A 23,412-nucleotide genomic window follows, 5' to 3' on the forward strand; every position below is an offset into this window, starting at 1 on the left:
TTTTTACACAGCTAATAATATAATTTGTGGGAGTGGACTCTTGACCCACTTCTCAAGACATTTTTTTAGGAATCGCGTAATATTTTAAGGGGTTTTCGACACGTGGACTGCCGCTATTTACAAGTCTGGCATAGCTTAAGGACGTCGTGCGCAACATGGGATGTAATATAAGCCACCTTATTAGTTTTGGATACCAAGCAAAGGAGAGAGGTCGCCGCGCCGTTTTAGTATCTGTCTGAAACTGTCAGCGTTCAACGAGGTGATATTAAAGTTTAAATTATTTAAGTTGTTAATTATTGATTATTGCGAATTATTCGTTACTGCTTTAATTATTAAACAAAGCGCTTAGGTATAAAGTAACCCAATATAAAGTTTCGTTGCTTTCCGATTCGTAGTTATTTAGAAATAAAATTTAAGTTATATTTCCAACTTCAAAAATTCCGTTATATTCTCCAATATCAGTAGATTATTAAGCGCAATTTTGGTTGTATTAATACATTTTGATATCGTAGGGTACACGACGGTAGTAATAATACTTTTGGACTATTTTAGGACTTTAGTTTTTCAACGGTTTTTTAACTACCATCTAAGCGGGACCAGGGTTAAAATTAGGGGATTTGCGTGGGAAATATTTATTACTCAAATTTTATTTACTGTGTATAGCACCATGATGTTTTACACAGACTGAATAAAATTAGAGTAATGAGAAAAATCTATTTGTTTTAAGGGATAAATTAGGGATATTTTATTAGAGAAAAGTTAATTTATCCTACCATCTAAGCGGGACAAGGTTAAAAATGAGGGATTTGGGTGGAGAAGATACATATATATTCCCTACTGTAGTTTTATACGCAAAGTAAATAAAATCAGAGTAGTGAATATATGGGCGCAAATCATCAGTTACATGATATTATACACAAATTTAAATAAAATTTGAGAAATTAGGAAAAATCTATTCGTTTTTAGTGATAAATTAAGGATATTTACTAAGAAGAAACATTTTACTAGATACATGTCTTTTTATCCAACCTAAGTGGTGGGACAAGGGTTAAAAATAGGGGATTTAGGTGGGATAAAATTAAGCCGGTTTTAGGGAACAAATTACGTTTTTTTTAGTGTAAAGGCATAATTTAAGTGATAAAGGTATGGGTTAGGTTGGGTTGGGTTAATATTGGGTTGGACAATACTCGATACGATATGGCTAAGTTCTGTCCTCTACGTCGCATTGTAGACGGCCATGATTGATTAGCAAGAATGGGGTTGGGGTGGAATCTTGCGCCCCCAGAACGAGAGCATAGCGAACGTGCGGCGCCGTTAGGCCCCGATATTTAGCGTTTTGATAAGGTTATTTATGGAGATCTTACCTTTTGCGCAAAGTATAGGCTAAAGTTCTAGTTGAGGTTAGGTTAGGTAAATGGTTTGTGGCGCCGTTCAATTATATACAAAAGCTTCTCGACCTTTTGGCTAAGATCAAAGTGTTGTATCTTTAGGCAACTAGTTGTTTCAAACTTTTCATATGATACCTAAATTACGTGGGAAAAGGCATTCACTCTTAAACGTAGGTCAAGAAGGTGCTCTGCAACGTGGCACATACTATACTTTATTCTTATCCAAAAGGCCGAAATTTTTCTGGAAATAGACTAAAATATGGAACAAAAATTAACCTTAAAGTTATAAATTACGTACTCAAAACTATTATTTAAACCCGGAACCAGTTGAATTTAAAAATGACACTTTTGTAACAAAATGTTCGGCTACGCATACCCGAAAATAAAATAAACCTACCCGAAACAAAATTGAGACTAACCGAAATAATGCTAATCTAGGCTTATTACCGTGATATATGCTGTGTACATTACCAGTCATGAGATCGTTCTGCAACGAAGCAGATACTGCGCTTATGCTTTGCCCAATAAGCTGAGAGGGTGTTCTGCAACGAAGCAGATACGACTATCGCTCTCAGTAGAAAGGTTGTCCTCAGTTCAACAGATACTACAATTACTCTTTAACTATTTGCAACTTACTCTTTAAAGAGTTAGGGGGCTAAACACAGATCGCGAAGCGAGCGTCGCGACGCGAAATTCGAAAATAAATTCTAGTTTCGTACACGCTTCACTTGCTCTTGCGTCAACTTAATATTTGGACCGGCGCATGCGCGCGCGCTCAAAATTCGCTTGCGAGATTCATGTGTGCAGCCGGCTTAAGTTGCAAATAGATTTTTGGAATAAAAACCTAAGTACTTTATATTGTTATCGTTCATTTAATATTAAAATAAAATTTACGTGTAGCGCCGCGTTGCGGCTTTTCTTCTGAACGATAATATAATCGAGTCGGAATTTTTCCAACTGCATCTGGTAGATTTAATAGTCCCCACTATTCTACCTAGATGATTCTTGTATTATCCTTGCTAGATAATATATAGCGATTCCAATTTAGCGCGTGCTCTTAAGGATAAGCGTGAGCACTTGTTTTTGAAAACATGTAAGCACCCGCGTTCAAAATTCAATAGTAGAATCCCGTAGGTCTATTGGAGATTTTCCGAATTTGACCACGGAATCAGTAGCATCTACATTTTGTATCCAAGCCTAAATGCCTAATACCTATGTTGGGGATAGTGGCCAATGAGAAATAACGTCAATGACGTCAATCACCACGCTACAATTCCAATAGTTTTTTCATTTTAAACGTAAGAGCTTCGTTTAATAACAAAATTCAGGCGGTAACGAATAATTTGCAATTTCCTCTTTATATTATTGACATGTACGTTCGTTTATCATTTATTTCAGCTTTCAAATAAATACCAATTTTCATAGGCGTCTGTCTTGTCAGTCAGTTATAAACAGTTAAGTTAGTAGTCTTACGCTGATCCTCTATTTTGGTAAGTTAAGATATTGTTTTTTGGTTTTGAGTTTTAAGGTATTGTACTATAGTTTTATGTGTATTGATATTTTACCGATTTACCGACAAACTAAATTTTTTTTAAAGGAAATTGTGTTTTACGTTTTGAACAAAATATTGATTTACAATCAATGTTCGTTATACCCCCAAAATCAGGTAATATAATTATAAAAATGATCCAATCTAAGGTAATTGTTTTTCCTAACCAACAATGGCGAACCCAAAAATGTTATTGAACATAAAATATAATTTAACAAACATTGGATTAAGGTTGATGCTTACTCGAGTGTTGCTAAAAAATAATTTGGTATATTAAAATGATTTTTCCGTAGCTTTAGTCGTTACAGGCCGAGGTTTGGAAATAATAATGGTTACTTACCACAGGTTTATAGAAATCTTCCAGCCTGTAATAACTGTGGCAATGTTGATTATTTTCAACATGGGATGCCCAATTGTGTTGGAGGGGGAGGCAAATAAAAACTTGCTGAGATAAACTGTCATAGTAAGTCTTGGGGCTTGAACAAAGATGCGCACTTGTTTTTCCTATCTATCTTTTTACCTCTTAAAATCATTAAGATGGTGCCACTATCACTTTCCGGATCATTTTTTTTTTAAAACCCCACAACATTTAAATATCAATTTAAAATCAAAGATGAGTAACTTTTCTTTATCAATTTTCTTTCCTCTAAAAATTTTCATATAGCGCCCCTATCACTATTACGATCAATTTTTCTATCAATATCCCAAAAAGTGTAAATATCAAATGAAAATCTAAAATGAGTACTTTCTATCCAACAGATTTTTACCTTTCAAAAATTGAGTAAACACCACTATCAAATTCCTATCAATTTTTATCTAATGGTTAAGTCTATATATCAAATCAAAATCAAATGAGTACTTTCTACCAGATCAATTTTGTTCCTTTCAAAAATCTTTACAAGGTACCTTAAAGTTGGCCGAAAATAATCCATTGCACGCGAAATCACGTGACTCTCGTCAAAAGACATGTTTTAGAGGAAGCATGGACGAACTGCCGTATACAAAAAACAACGGTTTACCAATCCCCCCTTTTACGCAAGCAGGAAAAGGAAAAAGACCTTTTGACCGAGAGCCGAATTTATATTAAATTAAAATCAATATTTTAACTTAGTTTTTCGATACTATCAAAAATTAATTTTCACCTAACCTACAAATTTAATCTCGTTTCAATTTTTTTCGGTAGATGAAAAATCATATCAAAATTGATAGAATTTTAAAGAAAATTTCTTAAATCGATCCAAAAAAGTATCATATTCAAAAAAGATATGATAGTGCCCATCTTTGGGCTTGAATGGTTTTTCACCACCTTCCTTTTTGACCCGGCGACTGGTAATTGGCTTCACAAGTCACTTAGGCCAGTAGAATTATAGTACAGTGTATCCGGTATTATAATCACTAAATGCCAATTATTTTTTAACTGAACGTTACAGTATCTTATTTCGTTCAAAATAAAACGCCACTCTTGTTGAAATCTTAATTATTTTCCCAAAACATAATTTTTAATCTAACGCATCATAGTGTAAAAGTGCTAATTTCACCTAACCAAACGTTAATATGTTGGGATAAAAACCAACTTTTCTCTCGTACAATAATGTCTTCTAGTACCAGGCGCATGAAAGGTAACAAAATATCCTTTTATTAAAGTTCAAGCAAATGTTCCCTTGAGCAATTTAACCACACTCATATTTTTTCTTCAAAAGCGCCGGTTTATATTGAACCAAATAAGATACTCTAACATCCAATAAAAAATTGTTGGCATTTAGTGATCAGAATGTCTGATTCATCATACTATAATTGTACACCTATGTGGCTTAGCTGATAATTATTGATTAATAGTATTATTGACCTTTAGAGAGAAGAAATTACTTGCAGCTGTGTGCAGAAAGAACTTGGGGTTGTCACAATGCGCTTCTTACCTTATAACTATAGCTCGACTTTCTGTTACTTCTGATAATAGCATCTAACTTTGGGGAAGTAGAAATCAGTCGAATTTTCTTTCACTCAATCATGGTAACAAACTTGACTTAATTATCCCATTCATGGGTCTCTTATCAGGCTGGACCAACAGGGTGAACTGCAGCACTTATTTATCGATTAGTACAAGTTTTCAAATCAAAAAATATTTAATCTGTTAGTCGGTTATCAGTTCAAAAGTTTTTTTTTTTGGTTTTACCCTCTGTAGGAAAAGTAATGGTTGGTGTAAGTTTAAAAATTATAGGTGAAAACTATTCGTAAGTCCGGAACCACCCAAATAACTGATTCGGACCAAGGTAAGACGATACCAAAACGTCCCAGACAATTCAGAACTTTTTGCACGAATAGTCTGAAATTCCATCACGAAAGGACGTATTAGCTCGTCTTATAAATCTATGGCAGACGAATTAAGAGTTCAGCCTTGGGTTCTTGATGGTACCTGCTTTTGAGTTAGTACTGCTCGGACAGTCCCGAACCATCTGAGAATGGTTCTCGGTAGCCAATAGTCTGCGCCCGAACATTTCCAGAATATTGTGTTCGAGATTGGTGAATAGTTTGACTATGTTGAGACCAATTTTGTCGATATTTGGGATCCTCCTCATTCTCAAAAATTAACTGCTTTCCCCTAAAAAAAAGCAAATCGGGCCAGTATCTCATTGGTTCCCTAAATTTGACTTCGGATGCGCTGGGAGAGCATGCTGGTTACGTTAATTCTTCGTCACTCTGAAGTACCTGGATTGTCTCTACCTAATCATTATCCCAAAGAATAAATATAAACATCAGGGTGACCACACTTCCTATATTTACTAATGTTTCCTATATTTAGATTGTCTTCCAATAATTTGATAATTTTCCTATATTTATTGTATATATCAATATGGTTTAAAGTTTGATAGAAATCGCTTCAAACATCCAGCCTTTTACTAAAGCACTAAATTCATTGCTGGCTGCTGTTTAAAAAGAAAATTTAAAATTACATAAATACATAGTGTTTTAGAGAAGTCTGGCGTAAATTTACAAGCGTGTGGGCGGGGAATGGGGTGTAAAAAGGAGTGAAAATGTAGTGAAAAAGGTCCCAAGAAACGTTTTCCTAAAATGAACTGCTTCCGAGAAATTGACCGTCAAAAATGCCCTTGCAAACGTCAAAAAACGTTCTAATGTGCAGTTTCTATTATTAATTGGACCAAATTGTTTCCCTTTACTAAGAATTGGTTTCTTATCTTTTTTGATTAAAAACAACACTAGTATCAAAAGTACGTTGTCATTATGAAAGAAGTAAGCTACGGTGTAGAAATACGTGTTAACAATAACAAGGTGTTTCTACGTCTATTATAGTCTTTTGGACGGGTAAGAGGCTCGAATTTGCAATACATAGAGGGGCCTCAATAATTTAATCAAAATTTCGGATCTTAAGCCTGCTATGCTAGGACTAACTTCACGAATGCAGAATATGCCGATATGCATCTTACGAATGGATTCGCTCAGGGAAATGCGGTGTATAATGAGCACTTTCTTCAAAGACGGTTTCCAAATCCACAAACGTTCACGGCGGTTGACAAACGCTTAAGAGAAATTGGAAAAATACAACCTAGACATCTACTACTGCTGAAGGAAACGTTCTATAAGACGTGGAGGAACAAGTACTTACTATCTTCGAGGATGACCCTACGATAAGTTCGAGGCAAGTTGGACATCAATTGCGAGTCGACCATATACTTGTCTGGCGTATCTTTCGAGGACACCAGTACCAGCCATTCCATTTACAAATGGCTCAATTATACAATGAGGCCGAATATCCAAGACGAGTCGAATTTTGTCAATTTTTTCAGGAGCAGACTAACGACGTCAGTTGGTAAAGTATGCTCCTAGTTTCTGATGGGGCTAATTTTTCCCGTGACGGAATCTTCAATTTACAAAATCGTCACGAGTGGAAGCAAGAAAATCCACACGCGACTATCGTTAGGCTACATCAAGTGCAATTTAATCTCAATGTCTGGTGCAGGATTGTTGGGGACCATTTAATTGAACCTATTTTTCTCCCACTAAGACTAACTGATGAATCGTACTTAACCTTTGTAAAAGACCCTTTACCAGAGCTACTTGAAAACCAACCGCTAGCAGTAACGAATGTGGTTTATGCATGACGTATAGCACCCTCTCATTTAAGCATTTCGGTTAGAGCTCATCTTGATGCCGGGTTTCCTCAGGGGTCGAGGTGGAACTGTTGCATGGCCAGCCGGATCTCTTGATATGTATGGGGCCATATCAAAGACTTATTATACAAGACTGAAGCTCGAGACGTTGAAGATCTACGTCAACGTATAACTGACGCCGGCGACACAATCCGAAACACTACCTACGACAACGCATTACTGTCACTGTGAAACTATTCGCGACCGAAACGGGTCTAAATGACGCATCGGGGCCGAACGGTATAAGATGTCTAATTACGTCAAGCGTCTGCCTAAATTTCTAACTTGCTAGCTTCAACAGCGCATTAAATTGGACCTCCGACGAGTAGTTCCACCCACCGCCGTCAGGGAGCGCAACCATAGTTTTTTCTCACGAATTCGTAATACGCCTCGAATCTTCGAACGGGTTCTGGAATGATTTTCCTGTGAACCAGGTGATCATTTGGTAATTCACTTGAATTTGTACGAAATTCAAAGAGTACCTTTCTTTTAATTGACGTGTTCACTATGAAACACCTTGTTATGGTTTATTTCTCACGAATAATATAATAATAATTATAAATGAACTTTTAATACTTGTGATCGTTTTCGTATCTTGTTCGACAAAAAACCAAATGGTTAGTAAAAGGAAACAATTGGGTCCGAGTAATCATAGAAACTGCACATTTGCGCGTTTATCAACGTTTTGGAGGCCGAATTTTACTCAGAGGCGGTACAATTTAGGGAAACGTTCTTAGGACCTTTTACACTCCTAAAATTTGTCTCAAACTTCAATATCTAGTCACAAAGTCTGTGATGTTTTCATATTAACTATAATATTACTATTAAACCAAATTTGCTTCAAAAACATTTGTTTTATCTTTATTAAAATTATTCCTATAATGTTCTGTTAATTTACCTGAACGGTCCTATAATTTCTTAGATGGAGCGTAAATTACTCCTATAATTTCCTTTAAAAAGACACTGAATTTCCTATTTTTATTTAAAAAAATTTAAGGTTTCCCATACAAAAAATTTGCTAGTGGCTCAAAGTCTTAAGTAATGACTTTTCAGGGCTATCTCATTTAAATTAATTTTATTTAATTTTTTACCTTAATTTATATTCCAATGAACTGGAATCGTAAATCAATGTTTTCAAGGCTTAAAAAATCAGTCCAAATTAGAAATTTATTTAATATATACTTTTTTGTACAGAACAACTGCAATTTTGAAGAAAAGCCCTGTCCGAGATGGCATCAAACGCGAAAGTCGATGTATTTCTGATACAAACGGACACGCGTAAGTATCAAAAACGTTCCAAGTTCCCTTGAAAACCAGCTTTCTCCGATAATATTTGAAAAATTATATCGAAATAACTATTTGTTTACGACCAAAATTTTTCACGCTTATTAATTTCTTGCATCGTAAATTTTCTATGAAAAAATATCGGAAAAACATTATTCGTATGGCTCTATTGTAGGAAATAGCGAGAACATCAAAAATATATTTTTTTAGGTGTTTAGCGAATCTCTGCCCCCTTCTTTCTTTGCCCCTTTTTCACAAAATTCCTGACCAATGTTTAACCGCATATTGTTTCCTTTAAAATTTTGCATCCCCCATATTTTGAGCCAAATTTGAAGATATTTACTATTTTCAAGGTGTGTGATTTTGCTCTGGTGATTTTGTATATTTTTGTAATTTTTATTTCAGATAAAACAAATGATCAATTGGTTATGGATAAAACTTGGAATTTAGATTTTGATTGTCCACAGTTTTTAGACTTTAATGATTTGCCTCAGGATGAAAATATTGAAGAATATTTTGGTATTTATTTTTCTTTTAAATTTAAAGGTTCACATAATGTTTGTTGCTGCTAAGAGCCCCGTCATGTATTGCTAAAGGTATTCACTTAGTTCTCAAAGTCGCCTTGCAAGTTAATCTGGGATTAAAAGGAACCAGCTCTTGGACCAGTTATGACCCGGTAGCAGTACATAACTGCTCAAGTCTTTTAATTATATACCACAATAGCGGTGTGGAATGATGTAAGCCGAAAATTATAAGCGCCTCTAGTAAGAAGATAATTTAGCTTTAACAACCAAATATAACTTGCTGGTCCTTCGCCTCTGCGTGGCTTCCTGCGCACGCCGACTATGAGTAAAAGGTTTAAGGTGTATGAAGTTCACAAGACAATAATTGTGCTTTTAGAAATGGATCTCAGTAAAAATGTAACATGTGTAAGGTAGGGGACTGACTTATATGGAACATAATAACAAACTTATGATGTCTCGTTGGGGTTTGGTTGGAAAAATCTAGATTATGAGTGAAACATCCATCTATAGGATTAGTTGATCATAACAAGATTTGTAACATGTGGAACTTGTAGGGCAAGACAGATAAGCGGTTAAACTTTACCTTTGTCCCCTTATTTAAAATTTGATGTCGAATTTAATGGATGATGGTATCATTGGAAAATCTTGAGTTAAAATATCCTCCTCCATAATTTTTAATAGCCAAGGACCAATTGAAATTTGTTCAGCCCTATTTTTCAAGCACACGCAGGTAACTGAAAATTAAATTAATTTATACTATAAGTATGTTATTTCTTGGCATTACTTCCCCGCCTTCCAACATACACTTAAAGTTAAAATTAAAAATAAATAAGCGTAAGATGCCACTCAATTATTTTCATTTTGGTAAGTGTCTTGTGAGATATATGATATGAATGAGGTATAATTTTATGCTGGTTTGTGTTGTATGACTGAATGTTTTTCAGATATTGATCACGAAAAAAGCAAAAATTCAATTTATTGTGCCAATTCATCAGTGTCAACATGTGCCACAGTTAGTCCATCATTAGATACAACACATTTTCCTGTGCATAATGGTCCTTTCATATTTAACGCGCAACCCAAGGATAAACTTAAACCAGCAACAAGCAATACTAAGTACAACTTTTTATATAGCTAAAGTTGAACTTCTACCCTTCAATTATCTTGTGCTCTTTTTCTTTAAATTTTCCTATAGTTTTAATATGACATTTTTTGTGATTTTGTCGTACATCATTTTTAATTCCCTCTTCAGTTCGCGACTGGAACTTTCTCCCAGAGCACTTTAAAGCAATCCCACATAGCTCTCAGTTACGAAAGAACTGTTGGCTTACGTTGAAGCATCTTTTTAAATCCGAAGTGTCTCAATGTGATGAACTAAAGAACTGTCATGTGGTCTTATGTGTTTTAAATATAACTAAAGTTGGATAGATTACTAAACACAAATATACAGGGTGGCAGCTTCAGCCGTGGTCCAGCCTCGGTACTTCTCCTAGTACACCAGAGTGCTGCGGGTCGAACACTTCTACAGGCGCTGGTAGGCCAGAAATAGACCAATGGCATAATTAGAAGCGCATCTTTATCCAATCGCCCGAAACAGCATTTGGAAGATGCGCTTCTAATTCTTCCATTGGTCTATTTTTAGACTAGGAAAAGTACCGAGGCTGGACCACGGCTGAGGCATCCAATTCTCAATTCTTCCATTGTTCTATTTTTGGCCTACCAGCGCCTGTAGAAGTGTTCCACCCGCAGCTCTCTGGTGTACTAGGAGAAGTACTGAGGCTGGACCACGGCTGAGGCTTCCACCCTTTGGTCTTTGCCGCACTTATATTCAAGTTCCAAACCATTCGACCATCTTAAAAAGATAACTTATTAAATGAATTTTAAATATAATTTTTTGAAACCTTTGCTCCCCAAATATTAATTAAATTAACTTAAATTTTCCCAAAAATTTCCATTTATTCTGGTACATGTATGTTGTCATTGTTGGTTTCACATATTTGGCAACTCTTAAGTTCTTATTGTGAAAATTGAATTTATTATCAACCCAAAATCTTAAAATTGGATATTTCACTTAAAATACCATAAAAACACTAAACGATCAAAATGGCAATACATCTTTTGCAGAAAATGCTTTAGGATCTGGCGCTTGAAAATCATATAAAAAGCAGGGAAATTTATTTTCCAGAATGTCTTAAATGCCTTCTAATTTATTATTATTTTTTTGATCGAGAAGAATATCTGCTCCCAGCAAAAACATTAATTATTAAGACCAACTCTTTCACGAGTTGAGAGATTAAAACAAGATGAAATGTCTCCGATTGCAAAAAAGGCCAGAAATTCTACTGGTTCTCTGGTATTGCCCGTTGTAAATTTGATAAAAAGGCGAGCAGATGTTATAGCCCCAAAAACTGCAAAATTAAATTTGGTGCCTAAAATCACCATGTAAATATTTGGAAACTTTTTCAAGTGCCATTAATTTTAACTGTGAAGGTAAACCGTGGCAACAATAAGGGTAGTGTTTCTGGGAGCGGCAACTATAGGTGTCACCATCTGGACGAAACTTACCAGGCCATAAAGGAATAATCGTCATTTGGTACTAATTTATAATAACGACTATTCAAACAAACTTAACCACTTCAAAAAGAGAACAAAATTGTCAACATGTTGAGTGTGTCAACCGATGAGTTTCACACCACCCTAATGGCATTGCTGAAGGTAAAAATTAGGTATATACCTTTAGGCAGAGTGGGACATATGTTAATGCGGAACATTACGGGGCAGCGCAAGGTGGACGGTGTTAAGTTAAAAGCAGCTTTCTGCAAAATTTGGTTTTCTCACTTCTCATGATAGATCGATGGCAACATGTTTCACATAACTGATGCAAAACATCGCGCATCTACATTTGGGGTTAGGTGCCTTTGGCAAATCACTCCTTTTCCAGCTATTAGCGAGTTTCAATACTATTCAACTTATGATTACAACTTAATAATCTGGGTTGTCGGAATTAAAACAAATTTAAGTCGTGATTGAAATAGTTATTTTTTAAATCATAAGTTTAAATAGCCTATTTATGAAAAGTTACAAAAGTTGGTTATCTATCAATGTAAATTTAATCACAACTAAATTACTAGTACTTATAAAATTTTAATAATATTTCATTTAAATTTTGGTTAACATTACCACTATATGCAAATAATAATTAATTGATTATGAAAGAAGCACAAAATGTTTAAATATAAAATCAATAAAAATGAAAAAATACTTTTTAAATAAGAAAATCACAACTAATCTGATTCTTTTCGCAAAAATGATTTAATCATTAAATCATAGATTTATAGTAACTTGTATTTCAAAATTGAATACACTAAGAATTTACTACAAAATGCCTAAAAGAGGAACTGTTGGATTTTTAAATATGAAAACAGATTTTCATTTAATTCACTAATGTCTTGTCAAACTGAAAATTATTAAATATAATTTATGAAAGATGTCCTTGATCAAGACTTTACACGGCATTTATTGAACATTTTACATCGGTAATAAAATTAGAAGTCTTATTCATTGATTTTCTTTTCAATAATCTAGGAAAACAGGCTTCAACATGAACAATTCTAAAAGTGTTTTGCGCGCAAAATCAAGGTTTACTGTGACCGAAAGCACCGATCCCCACCCGAAAATCGATTTCAAAGCAATGCTTAGAAGTAATACGCAAGATGGAAATATGGTAAGAATTTTTCTAAATAAGCTGGTTTTCATTTTTCTTAACATTTATAATATCTATACTGCCGATTTTATGGTAAAATTCTAAACAAAAATATTGAAAACACTGACTAAACTTAATCAGGATGTTTTATCAGATAATTTTAAGTGTGCGGGAGCAACCACAACCCCATTTATTTGCTTGCCTGCAAATATTTAAAGTTAAAGATGTTTTTGAGCAAAAATATTTATTATTGTATTTGAATTAATATTTTGACAGCCAAAAGCGCAAGGAAAGGTGACTGTCACGAAACCTTTCACATTTGCTCAATCCAGGAAACGAAAGTTAGCAGAGCCCGTTGAACCGCACATTCCTATCGCAGAAAGAATTTTAAAATTCCAAAAAGAAAGAGGAACACCTGATATACAAAGCCAAGGTATTAGTAACAATTTTAAGGATATGATAATTGTTAAAAACCAAATGAATTGTTTTGAACCAGAGTATAAGCCTGCACAGTTCGAAAGTCTTTTAATTAATTTATATTATTGGCCTGCAAAATAAACAATTTTAAAAAAAGCTGTCCTGCATTCAGATTTAGACTTGGTATTATCAAAACCATACCTTAACTGCCGACTTAATATTCAGACTTTTTTAATTAAGGGTATATTTGGAAAATGTGCTCTGAATGATTATTTTTAACTATCTATTTGACCAAATAAGAAGTCTCAGCCACTTATGTTTCATCTAATAATAAAGTTTTGTTTTGGGTTGATTTGTCAAGTGAAATGGTTTTAAAAATAATTAAAGGGTTAGTTAAAAAATGCTCATAACAATTCCAAGAATATATGTTAGTTTAGCTCCGAAAATATTATTCTATCATAATGACATAAATAATTAAATTTTTAGGGTTTCTCCTTACCCTTTGAAAATGATGAAAAATATACATAAGCTGATGTAACACTTGCCATACCAATAATGTAATAGCTAGTAGCAAAAGTGTACACTAAATCTCTTAAAGCGAAGTGACCATCACCCTATATAAGTAATGTGATCAACTTTAAATTATCATGTTACCTTCACTTATTTTGCCTGGAAAAATGTCATATTGTGACTTCCCAAAGCCATTACAGAGGCCAGATGATTTGTAAGTATGGCTACATTGCTAAGCAGAATAATTACAATGAGTATGATTTCACCTTTTTGTGAGGGAATTCTGGTCTATTGGTATATGTTTCAATACTGCATGGATATTGGCTTTGAAAGAGATTTATACACTTGTCCTTTTAGATATTGTACTTCAGTATTCTTAAATAGATGGAATGACTAGAAGCCAGGCGTGTTACGAGGGAGAAAAAGTTTTACATTTCTGACCCCAGCTTTGAGGAACTAGTAGTAATTTTTGCAAGTTACGTTAAAAACAAAGTTCATGATTTTTTTACTTAGTTTCTACTCCTTTTAAGCAAGTTTAGTATTTACTACATAGAAGACACGCTAATAATGACCCTTTGTGAAATCCTTAGTGTCAAGTTATTCAAGCTACAGACTAACAAAGCCAATTTCTCGCAAATGGAGAGCACTGTCTCGGCCTAGAGAAGTTACCATGATTAGTCAAAAAGAAAAGGAAACTACGGAATCTGGGGAAATTAAAATGTGTGTTTTTCAATTTTCTTACATATTTCAGTCATATTTTTTGTAAGTTAGGCTAGTTAATCATCTGACTAATAATATAATCAATGTTTGGTAATAATGGTGATGCAAAGTCCTTAGTGCAATAAGAAATTATGAATGAGCAATAGATAGTTATATAATGCCTTATTATACAATAACGAAAAAATTGTTTTGCTATTTTAAATTCTAAAGAAATATTGGCTTATTTCATGTAAATGGTTTTCTCAATTTCAATAATTCAGTGGTATTAGCACTCGTGCACTTAAAAGTTTGAGCTCAAATAATCGTGAACTAGGATATTTCCCAGGAAAATAATCTTGATACCATCAGTCAGTCACATAAAATATTGTGCTGTATTTTTGTTGCAGGGATATGAGGCTGATGTCCCCTTACAATGTCATTTTCATTTAATTGTAATATATTATTATTTTAGATACCAATTCAAAGCACAACTTGTAAACACCAAGGTTTTTAAATTTAACGCAATGGTTTCACTTAAGAGAAAACTGAATCTAGCTGATTTACAACTTCCTTCGGAGAAATTACTTATGAAACAAGAAAAACCAGTTATAAAGGAGCGTAAAATCAAGTTCCGCGCAAGACCAGCTCCGAAGAATATTTTCGATCATGTTGTGGTAAGATATGACTTTTTGTTCCTATATTATTCGTATATAAAATGTGGGGATCAAACAACACCTTTAAATATTTACAATTGAAAATGTTTGATTGAGTTTTGGTAATGAACTTTGCTGAATGAACCCAAAATATTATAAGGGCTTATTTAGGTTTACTTAACTTAAAACCTACTGCTAGGCCTGTTGCCTGATCTAGTATGGATATTGAACTGAATAGGTAGTCTCTGGTCTGTCTCCAAAATGGTAGGGCATCGATCTTATGATTGGTCCAAAATGGTTTTGGTAGGCACATTTGTTTGGCTATTATTATTGCCAAGGAATAGCACCAATTTTATTTAATAGAATTTGATACGCATCTTTTCACCTGGAATACTAAATCTTTGAATATCAACAGAAATTGTAGTAGCATATGATTTACAAATAATTATTTTACACTTACACATAATTAACAGGCATTATTTATAGTTGTGACCAAAATTAGCTAATGTCAATTAATATATTTTCATTTCTGGGTTTCAATATTATTTATTTTAGCATTTTTAGAAAGCAATTTAAAACTGAAACCAAACCAAAGGTTGCAATGTGATAGTTGACTGAAGCAATATTTGTTTTTTAAGTTATTACGAGTAGTTAATAATATGTTTCCTAAGTGAGAAGTAAAATGGGGTGTGGGGATTTCCCTCAATTTGGGGATGTGGACAGTACATCATGGCTGAACATTTACTGAGTCACTTCATGGATGAATTAACAACAGGGACGGTCCCGGCTCAATACCTTTCCCTATAAAGACTCCAAAAGAACTGTTAATGCGTTCAGCAGCAATGCCATGCAAATATGTTTTACCCTGGTAATTCAAACATCCTAAACCAGAAACCAATTTTTGAAATTTCGCCATCTGCCGGGAAACATTTTTTAACGATTAAGCGGTTGCGATTTGAATATTCAGAGGGTTGTTTACAAAGGAAGCCCAAAACGCGTCTCATAACCATCCGTGTTATCACGTTAAATGAGTATAGTTATTGCTATTATTTTAGTATGAGGAGTAAAAACTCGAACAAGTAAAGAGACCGAGGTGAGGGAGAAAACTACGCTTTATTGGGGAAAAATATGCGGTACTTCGGCCGATAGGCCTTCAAGGCGAAAAGCTTAAGACTCCTCACTCTCTAGACCATTGGTGGTTCTCGTGTTTTTATTCTAGCTGTTTATTATTTTAGTATAAGTGGTATAGTCAAGGTTCACTGCCTGTAGATGAAAAATGAGAACTAAAATGCGTGTAAAATCATTTACATTTATGAATAATATTATATGATTATATTCATTTCTGTATGAAACTTGCGAATTGCTACCGGACGGTAAATAGAAAATTTGACAATAAGTATAATCGGCAAACTTGACGTATCTCGTGGTTCCACTTTGGAAGCATCCAAGCATCCAATTAAACTTCTTTCCATATTTTACTCCCCATCCCCCCACTTATTTTGAATCACAAACCTATACAAGCAATTCCTGTCATGCCCGCGAGTATCGCTAGAGTGCGTTGATGCTTGTCCTTTTAACTTTTTTCCCGTACCGGAGCGTTACTTGTGAATTCGTCCATGCTCGGTTACAACACCTACAGATTCAAGTTACTGTATAAAGTGAAATTAATCTATCGATAAAAAATATTCTACCAATGAAATAATACAAGAAATTCAATTTATGATCGTCTTCGCCTGGTACTATTTTTCTTCCCAATTGTTTGTTGAAAAATCAACAAGAGCTTGAGTAGGGGCATCAAGCAAATAACAATAAGATATTACTGAACCAGATAGTATAATTACCTGAAATTTTTCAGAGATAAACTAAGGATTTAAATTTTACACTAAATAAGAGTGGCAAATTTCCAGCATTTTGGTTTTAAAATTTTAATTTTAATAACAAATTTTTGTGGACTATTTGGTAAATTCTTTGATGTTCAAAAACTGTTTAGTATTTTTTCAGTTTTTCTCTTAAAAGATGAACAAATAATTACAAGTTTTAAATATTCAATTTGGTATTTCATCACGTTCAGAAAACGTATCCGATGTTTGCTTTGATGTCCAAATATTGTTTTGCAACGCTGCAACTAAAAATGTTTATTAACACCATAAAATATTTAACTCTTCAAACTTTTTCTGTGAGCTTTTTCTGACACTGATTCGATAACAGGCTTCAACACTTTTTGCATCCATGCAAACAGTGTGTTGAGATGATTGTTAGAGCTGCTCCCCATCTCCCTCTTGCTTCCTAAAGAAGCTATTTCCCCTGATATCTTATTGCTTCCCTGAAACCAAACTCTTCCAATGAAATTCGAAGTTTACGCTAGTGACTTTGATACCCGTGGATTGCCTCAGCATAATCTTTCGTCCCAAGTATTAATAAACCCGTTTCTATTAAAATATTATAGTTATGTTTCCACTCTTCTGTTCATGCACACACCCTTATCGAGCCCCAAACATATAATTACATACATTACAAATTAATTATATTTTAGGGTGTATCTGAAAAACTGAAAATTGAACCAACTAAGCCAAAAACTCAACCATTGGCCTTTAGAAAAAGGGAGAGTAAATGGACAGTTCGGGAAATGAAGGCTAACAGAGGAAAAGAATCCAATAAAATAAACAAGCCAAAAATTAAAAATACTTTAAATCAACGTAACTCCAATGTTCAACACACATTTGACAAAAAAACAACTGCTCCGGCCCCATTTAGTTTCCACCAGAAAGATATCGCAAGGTTTGCCCAAAGAGATGAGAGGATAAAATTGGAATTGGAAGAAGCTGCTACGGTGTGTTAATTTTACTTTTTAAAGTGAACCATCAAATTTTTCCAAATGTGCCCGAACGAAAAGAGGTTGAGGAAGTGTTGAACTGGCAGCATATTCTAGCTTCCACTGTAGTTGACGCGGTAATAAAATTAGTTCTATAACACCACACAATTTCTTCAAACTCGCACCCTTTTCTTTAAGTAAATTATGCTCTGCTAGATATTTTGTTTGAAAATTTTAAGCCTTTTTGATTTGTCCAAATAATCAATTGAACTTGATAAGTTTCAATGAAAAATGGTATAATTTATCAGTTATATGAAATAGGTTCGTAAGAAATTGTAGAATTTTGTGAGCACTTTGCAAGTTTAGTTGTACCCGTGGAAGCTAAGATGGAAGATCAATATTTTGCCCCTCAAATAGCTCATTGTGGTAGCTGGACTAAGTTTGATTATCTTTGTTTATTTACCTTGTTATAGGCTAATTTCCATTTTAAAACTTGGATGCTCTAATTTAAAAACCCATTTAATTATTTGTAAAGTTTCTAAAGATAAGGGGCCCTCTCAAAAGTCCTTAAAATTTTCATTGTAAAAATAGGAAACTTGCAATGGATTCTGATGAGTTAAGTGTATTTTTTAGTCATGTTTTGTCTTTTATTCGCAGAATAAAAATAATATATAATACATATAATTAGGGGAAAATATTAAATGCAGAACTTAGAAAATAAAGTCACCATTCCAAATATTTTTTTAAAATTAACCTCCGCTGAAAATGATAAACCAATTTAATGAGATTAATACTAACTCAGTTACTGATGCACTATACCAGTTTTATCTTTAAGTTTATGAGTCTGTTAGAGCTCTAGTTGGGCTGTCCGCAACGTTTTTTCTGGGACTACACTAATCAGACACTGCCCACAATATTTATCTTGCCCTACAAATAGTACTCTAATCGTTATGCCCCTGTATCCATTTATCACTGTCCAAAGCACCATAAACATGTAACCTATTGTTTGGCGTAGATTCCTAAATTCCAAGCCAATCCTTTGCCATCCCCATCTGTATTTGGTGTTCCCGAAAAAATATTTTACCCAGCCACAGAACCAGTGCCATTTGACCTAGTGATTGATCGCCGAGGAAAGGTGTTGGCTGAAAAGTGGCAACGACAGGTAATGATAAATTATTTGGAAATTGGTTTCTTTCATCTAATAATTATATTACAGGAGTTTTTGATTCACATTGAAAAATAAACTATTAAAATTTGACTATAAAGTAAATTTTTATATTTTCAAACTTCAGTAATCTGGGGTCCGATTCTAAAACTCTCCTATAAAAAAATTCTTACAATAGGACAAATCCTTATTTCGCTCTTAAGCTATCCAATAAGTCATTGTCCTTGTGAGAATCGTTTTCCTTATGATCCGTAAGGAGAAAAGCAAAAGCCAATGGCGTTTCCCAAACAATCCCCAAAATGTTTGTTCTAGGAGACGTGTGTTTTAGATGAGCTCGATCACGCGTGACAAGGCTTAGCCACAAAACAATGGCACATTGGAATGATAGCTCTCGGAAGTTAGATAGAAATGTAGTTTGAAAGTAGGCCTCGTGATTTAAGATTAAGATTAAAATAAAATAAAATAAAATTAAATATTGAGGAGATATTAAAACAAATTAATTACCAAAAAGAAGTTTTATATTTATGATATTAAGTTGTTATTATTCGTTTTCTCTAAAATTCATTCTTTTGGCGCTTTTTTATTATTTGCTCTAAAATTTTAATGTAAGGCGGTAATCCTTAATATGAGCCGGATAAGGATAATTCTTGGTCTTTACGCCTCTAAGGAGAGGTTTTGCCCTCCCTTTATCTTATGGACTATTTTCGCTACAGTACTTACCAAGGACAATTTTTCTCAAAGATAAGAAGACGAAATTTCGAGTAAAAGGATAATGTTAACGGACAAATTTTGATCCTTACGAATCAATAGGAGGGTTGTAGAATCTGACCAGTTTTTAGGTTAACAAAAATGAATGCCTGGCAACGCTTGCCTAGCTTGGTAACACCACCAAAAAAAGTCAATCCGATGGGCCACCATGAATTGAAAATAAACATCTTTGAAAAAGAGTCAAATGCTAGATTTTAGAGGAATGTTATCATAAATGAGTGTTTAGGTAATATTCCCTTTTGAGTCCTTCTGTAGGAATGAGTACTAAGTCCTGGATAGTTTTATTGTATTGTCCTGATCAGATATTTTAATTTTGTTCTATCAATTTGGCTTAAAGCTAAAATTGTAACACGGGCAAGGTTGACCTGTGTTGTCCAATTTGGTCATTTGTTTTGGGTCCCGGTACATGTAAAGCAATGGGGGTAAACTTTATAAAATAGTTTTTAATTCACTTAGGTTGAGGCAGAAATGAAGAATCAGAAAGAGGCCATGCAATTTAAAGCTCAACCAAATGAAGTGGTTTACAAACCAAGTTTTAAACCTAGAAAATCTGAAAAACATTTGACGGGTAAGTTTAAATACTTAAGAGGTAAAAATGGCTGTTTGTAATGCTGAATTAAGAATTTGTACTTATAACCAAAGCGAAAATAACCCGGCGTTTAATTGTTTCGGTGGCGGTGGCGCGAAAAGGCAACAGTTTCTCCCCCCTTTTGAAATTAAAAAAAAATTGTGTACGAAGGAAATTATTTGAACAATTGAGTGGTTCAGCCGAGGGTTCAGCTATGTAGCGAAGTTATGAGAATTCAGAATATGCTATGAATTTTATGATTAAAAACCAATTTTCTAATCCTTTTCTACACTGACATCGTTCCATCGCATTATTTACTGTAATAGATACAGGGATGTCATTTCAGGAGGGAGCAGAATTTGAGTGTCCGGGCGTTTTGGAAAACCGGTCTTGTTAAAGGGCAAGAACGTCTCATATTTAAATAAAGTCGGGGTCGGTTAATTACAAACGTTGTAACTCCACACTCCTCAGCTGAGACTGAGAGTGCCCTAAACAACGGCAATTATGAAATTAAAACCTAAAAAAGCGACTCATGTCGGAGTCAAGCGTCAAGCGTCAGCTGAAGGTCATTGGGATCATTCTATTGTCGCCCACGAAAAAAGGGGAGAAAAGAAACCTATCTATTTTATATTTTTAGGATTTTAGTGGGGTGCGTTGGCGCGAAAATTTAAAATTACACTACGAAAACATAACCCCGAAAAATGGAAAACTCCGACTTGGTTTGCGACAATTGGGGTCGGGGACGAAAGTCGGGCCGGGCTCCCCGTACGAACACCAATTGCTAGTTATTTTCAGCAAAATAAAAGTAATAACGCGTGGCATGCAGGGCTTGCCACCACCCTCCTACGCATTGTAACCCGATCACTTGAATTAATGGCTTCAAAAGTCGCTTGATGACTTAGACCTAAGGTTGTGCCTTGGGTATTAGCCTATAATGATTATTTATTATTATTATTATTACAGAAAACAGGTCGTTTCTAATGTAGTTAAATATAAATATATTCATTAACTTTTTTAGCTCATAAACATTCAGGGTGGGGCCAATACCCCACCCAAATGACCTCCCTTAATAGTAACTTTAGTTGAAATAATTTTTCTGTGTTATGGGGAAATCGTTTTTGCTATTGGCGATGGGCATTCTACTACATAAAAAGTTTTCAAGTATAGGGCACCTTTCGATGGAAAATGGAATAGTTACAATTGGAATATATATTAATTTTTAACCATATTTTGCCTGTACAATAGTTTTAATATATCATAATGTCGTATGTGAATTATAGTAGAGGTATGGAAACTTCTCTGCGAGGTATTTTATTCTTGTCATAACAGAAGTTAAGGAACCAAAGTTTTCAAAGCTAAATGTTTTTAAACTAAATATAAAAAGGAAAAAAACGATATCAATTTTTATAATAGTAGATGGCCGGTCAGTTACAGTGCTTGCACAATGGTGTTTTTCATTAATGCGAACCGGGAGGGACCAAATCTAGCCTTGCCTGTTTTCGTCCGCCTTCTTCCACTCAAAAACCCATTCTTACTGGTAATTCTTCTTTGCTGTAAAGCAACTCGAGGATTTCATATTGTTGAACATAATCTTCATTGTTTTGTTTGAAACACTGGATTCAACCCTTCTTTCGTAGTATATAAATTTTTCACGCAGATTCCTCTTGAGGGCATTATGGTTTAAAAGTGAAAATTGCTAGCTTTCGCTAGAAATTTTTAGATACTGAAGGAGTGTAGTATATTAGCTACCAAACAATTTACCTACTTATTGATTCCCAACAGATGTCTTAATTATTATAGATGTTTCTACGTTTTGTCCTAAGCAATTGTTAGCTTTTGTTTTGCATGTTGTATGCGGTCAATTTGGAAATTTATAATCCCTAAGCCAATGGAGAACACTACCGGCCGTTTCTCTACAGCATATAAAGTCTCATAAGTTAGAGCTACTTAAATTTCTTAAATCCAAATTAAAATATTACAATGATAATTAACTTAATAAAAATAATACCAATAGTTATTTATAATTTTCAATGGTCAGCGTATCGTAACATAAAAAATGATTCAGAGTGTGTATCCAAATCCAAAAACATCTATTAATGAAAAGATTAAACTTAATGGATGTGTAGACTAAGACCTTAATATCTTCTTTTTACAGAGGTATTGCACAATTGTTTAAACACTGAAATAAGAGCTCAGGCACGAGAAAAATATGACGAGAAAATGAAACAACAGCATCAAGAAATGGAACGTCTAAGAACATTAAAGGAAATGGAAAAAGCGGAAGAAGAAAAAGTCCAAATGGCAGAAATAAGAGCTCAGTTAGTTCACAAAGCTAATCCCATACGACAATTCAAACCTGTGCACGTTAAAAAAGGTTTAATTGCTTCTACCATCCCTCAAACTCCAGATTTTCAGACTGATAAAAGACTTAAGCGCTTCAAATTAAATTGAGCAATTTTAAATATATACATTTTTTTACATTGATCAACCTTTTAAATAATAATTATTTGTACTTTCAATATATCGAATTTTAACTTTCATACATTTAAGTTCCAAATTTTTAATTCACTTTGTACAAACGATTTTTTAATATATCTGAAGTGTTTTTTCCTTAAATAAAAATTGCTTGAAATTTCAAATGTTTGTTTTTCTTGATAAATTAAATCTTTAAAAGGTGACATCTGTAGTTGTGACAAGTAGTGTTTATCTATTCTTATTCAAATTGCTACTGCAAGTGAATGATAAAATTTATAGTAAAATAATTGTTTTAGTTTGACATGTTATGGGTGCGCCTTTTATGATTTTAAAAGATGAATATAATGTTGCACGCTTTTATTAAGTTCTTAAACAAATCAGTTACAGATCTTTGGCAATACACCGATTTCTTATGTTGAAAAAAAAAGTGGCATCATTAACCTAAAATGTCCATCTCTCTCTGCGAAAGGTTTTATTCATCTATTCACTGAGTGACAGTCATCAATTACCAAACAATTACTTTTACTGAGGAATGGTCAAAAGGTTGTGGAGTAAAATCTTGTAAAATAAAAATGTGTGATACATATCCAACAATACTTAATTTTTATGATAGTTGGGAGGAAGTGTGAGAAAGGACTAGCAGTAGCAGATTAGGCCAAAGATAAACATGCTTTTGGCTTTGATTCCTTTACTTGTATATTAGTCGTGGTTAAGCTTAACGGGTGGTTACG

At 34.0% G+C, this 23,412-nt stretch overlaps 1 protein-coding gene and 2 long non-coding RNA genes across 4 annotated transcripts; all 3 read left to right on the forward strand.

The window, feature by feature from the left end:
• The first annotated feature begins 208 nt into the window (after positions 1-208).
• On the forward strand, positions 209-8,385 carry LOC149923238 (uncharacterized). The gene is made up of 3 exons (XR_016477469.1): positions 209-259; positions 2,787-2,878; positions 8,298-8,385. It is a non-coding gene; the product is annotated as an uncharacterized LOC149923238 (long non-coding RNA).
• Positions 8,386-8,800: 415 nt separating this feature from the next.
• Positions 8,801-10,352, forward strand: LOC149923239 (uncharacterized). Its single transcript, XR_016477218.1, has 3 exons — positions 8,801-8,906; positions 9,856-10,027; positions 10,164-10,352. It is a non-coding gene; the product is annotated as an uncharacterized LOC149923239 (long non-coding RNA).
• An 869-nt stretch (positions 10,353-11,221) lies between these two features.
• Positions 11,222-22,676, forward strand: LOC149923240 (targeting protein for Xklp2-A-like). Of its 2 annotated transcripts, XM_090163095.1 has the most exons (7): positions 11,222-11,353; positions 12,891-13,047; positions 14,713-14,914; positions 17,427-17,723; positions 18,721-18,867; positions 20,095-20,206; positions 22,362-22,676. In XM_090163095.1, the coding sequence occupies exons 3-7, from the start codon at positions 14,765-14,767 to the stop codon at positions 22,655-22,657; spliced, it is 1,002 nt and encodes a 333-aa protein (XP_090019221.1). In that variant the 5' UTR covers positions 11,222-11,353; positions 12,891-13,047; positions 14,713-14,764; the 3' UTR covers positions 22,658-22,676. The 2 variants fall into 2 exon arrangements, with proteins under 2 accessions (XP_090019221.1, XP_090019220.1); XM_090163094.1 differs by lacking the exons at positions 11,222-11,353; positions 12,891-13,047 and adding an exon at positions 14,171-14,261.
• The last annotated feature ends 736 nt before the right edge of the window (positions 22,677-23,412 follow it).

The sequence above is a fragment of the Leiobunum rupestre genome, chromosome 11 (assembly GCF_980474605.1).
Source record: "Leiobunum rupestre chromosome 11, qqLeiRupe1.1.hap1, whole genome shotgun sequence".
Classification (NCBI taxonomy): Eukaryota; Metazoa; Arthropoda; class Arachnida; order Opiliones; family Sclerosomatidae; genus Leiobunum; species Leiobunum rupestre.

Bases quoted from the DNA above. Each gene is read 5' to 3' on its own strand.
- LOC149923240 (XM_090163094.1), top strand. From the start codon at position 14,212: ATGATTAGTCAAAAAGAAAAGGAAACTACGGAATCTGGGGAAATTAAA. The intron at 17,724-18,720 runs GTGTGTTAATTT...TGTTTGGCGTAG, and splicing joins AATTGGAAGAAGCTGCTACG to ATTCCTAAATTCCAAGCCAA. The intron at 20,207-22,361 runs GTAAGTTTAAAT...TTCTTTTTACAG, and splicing joins ATCTGAAAAACATTTGACGG to AGGTATTGCACAATTGTTTA.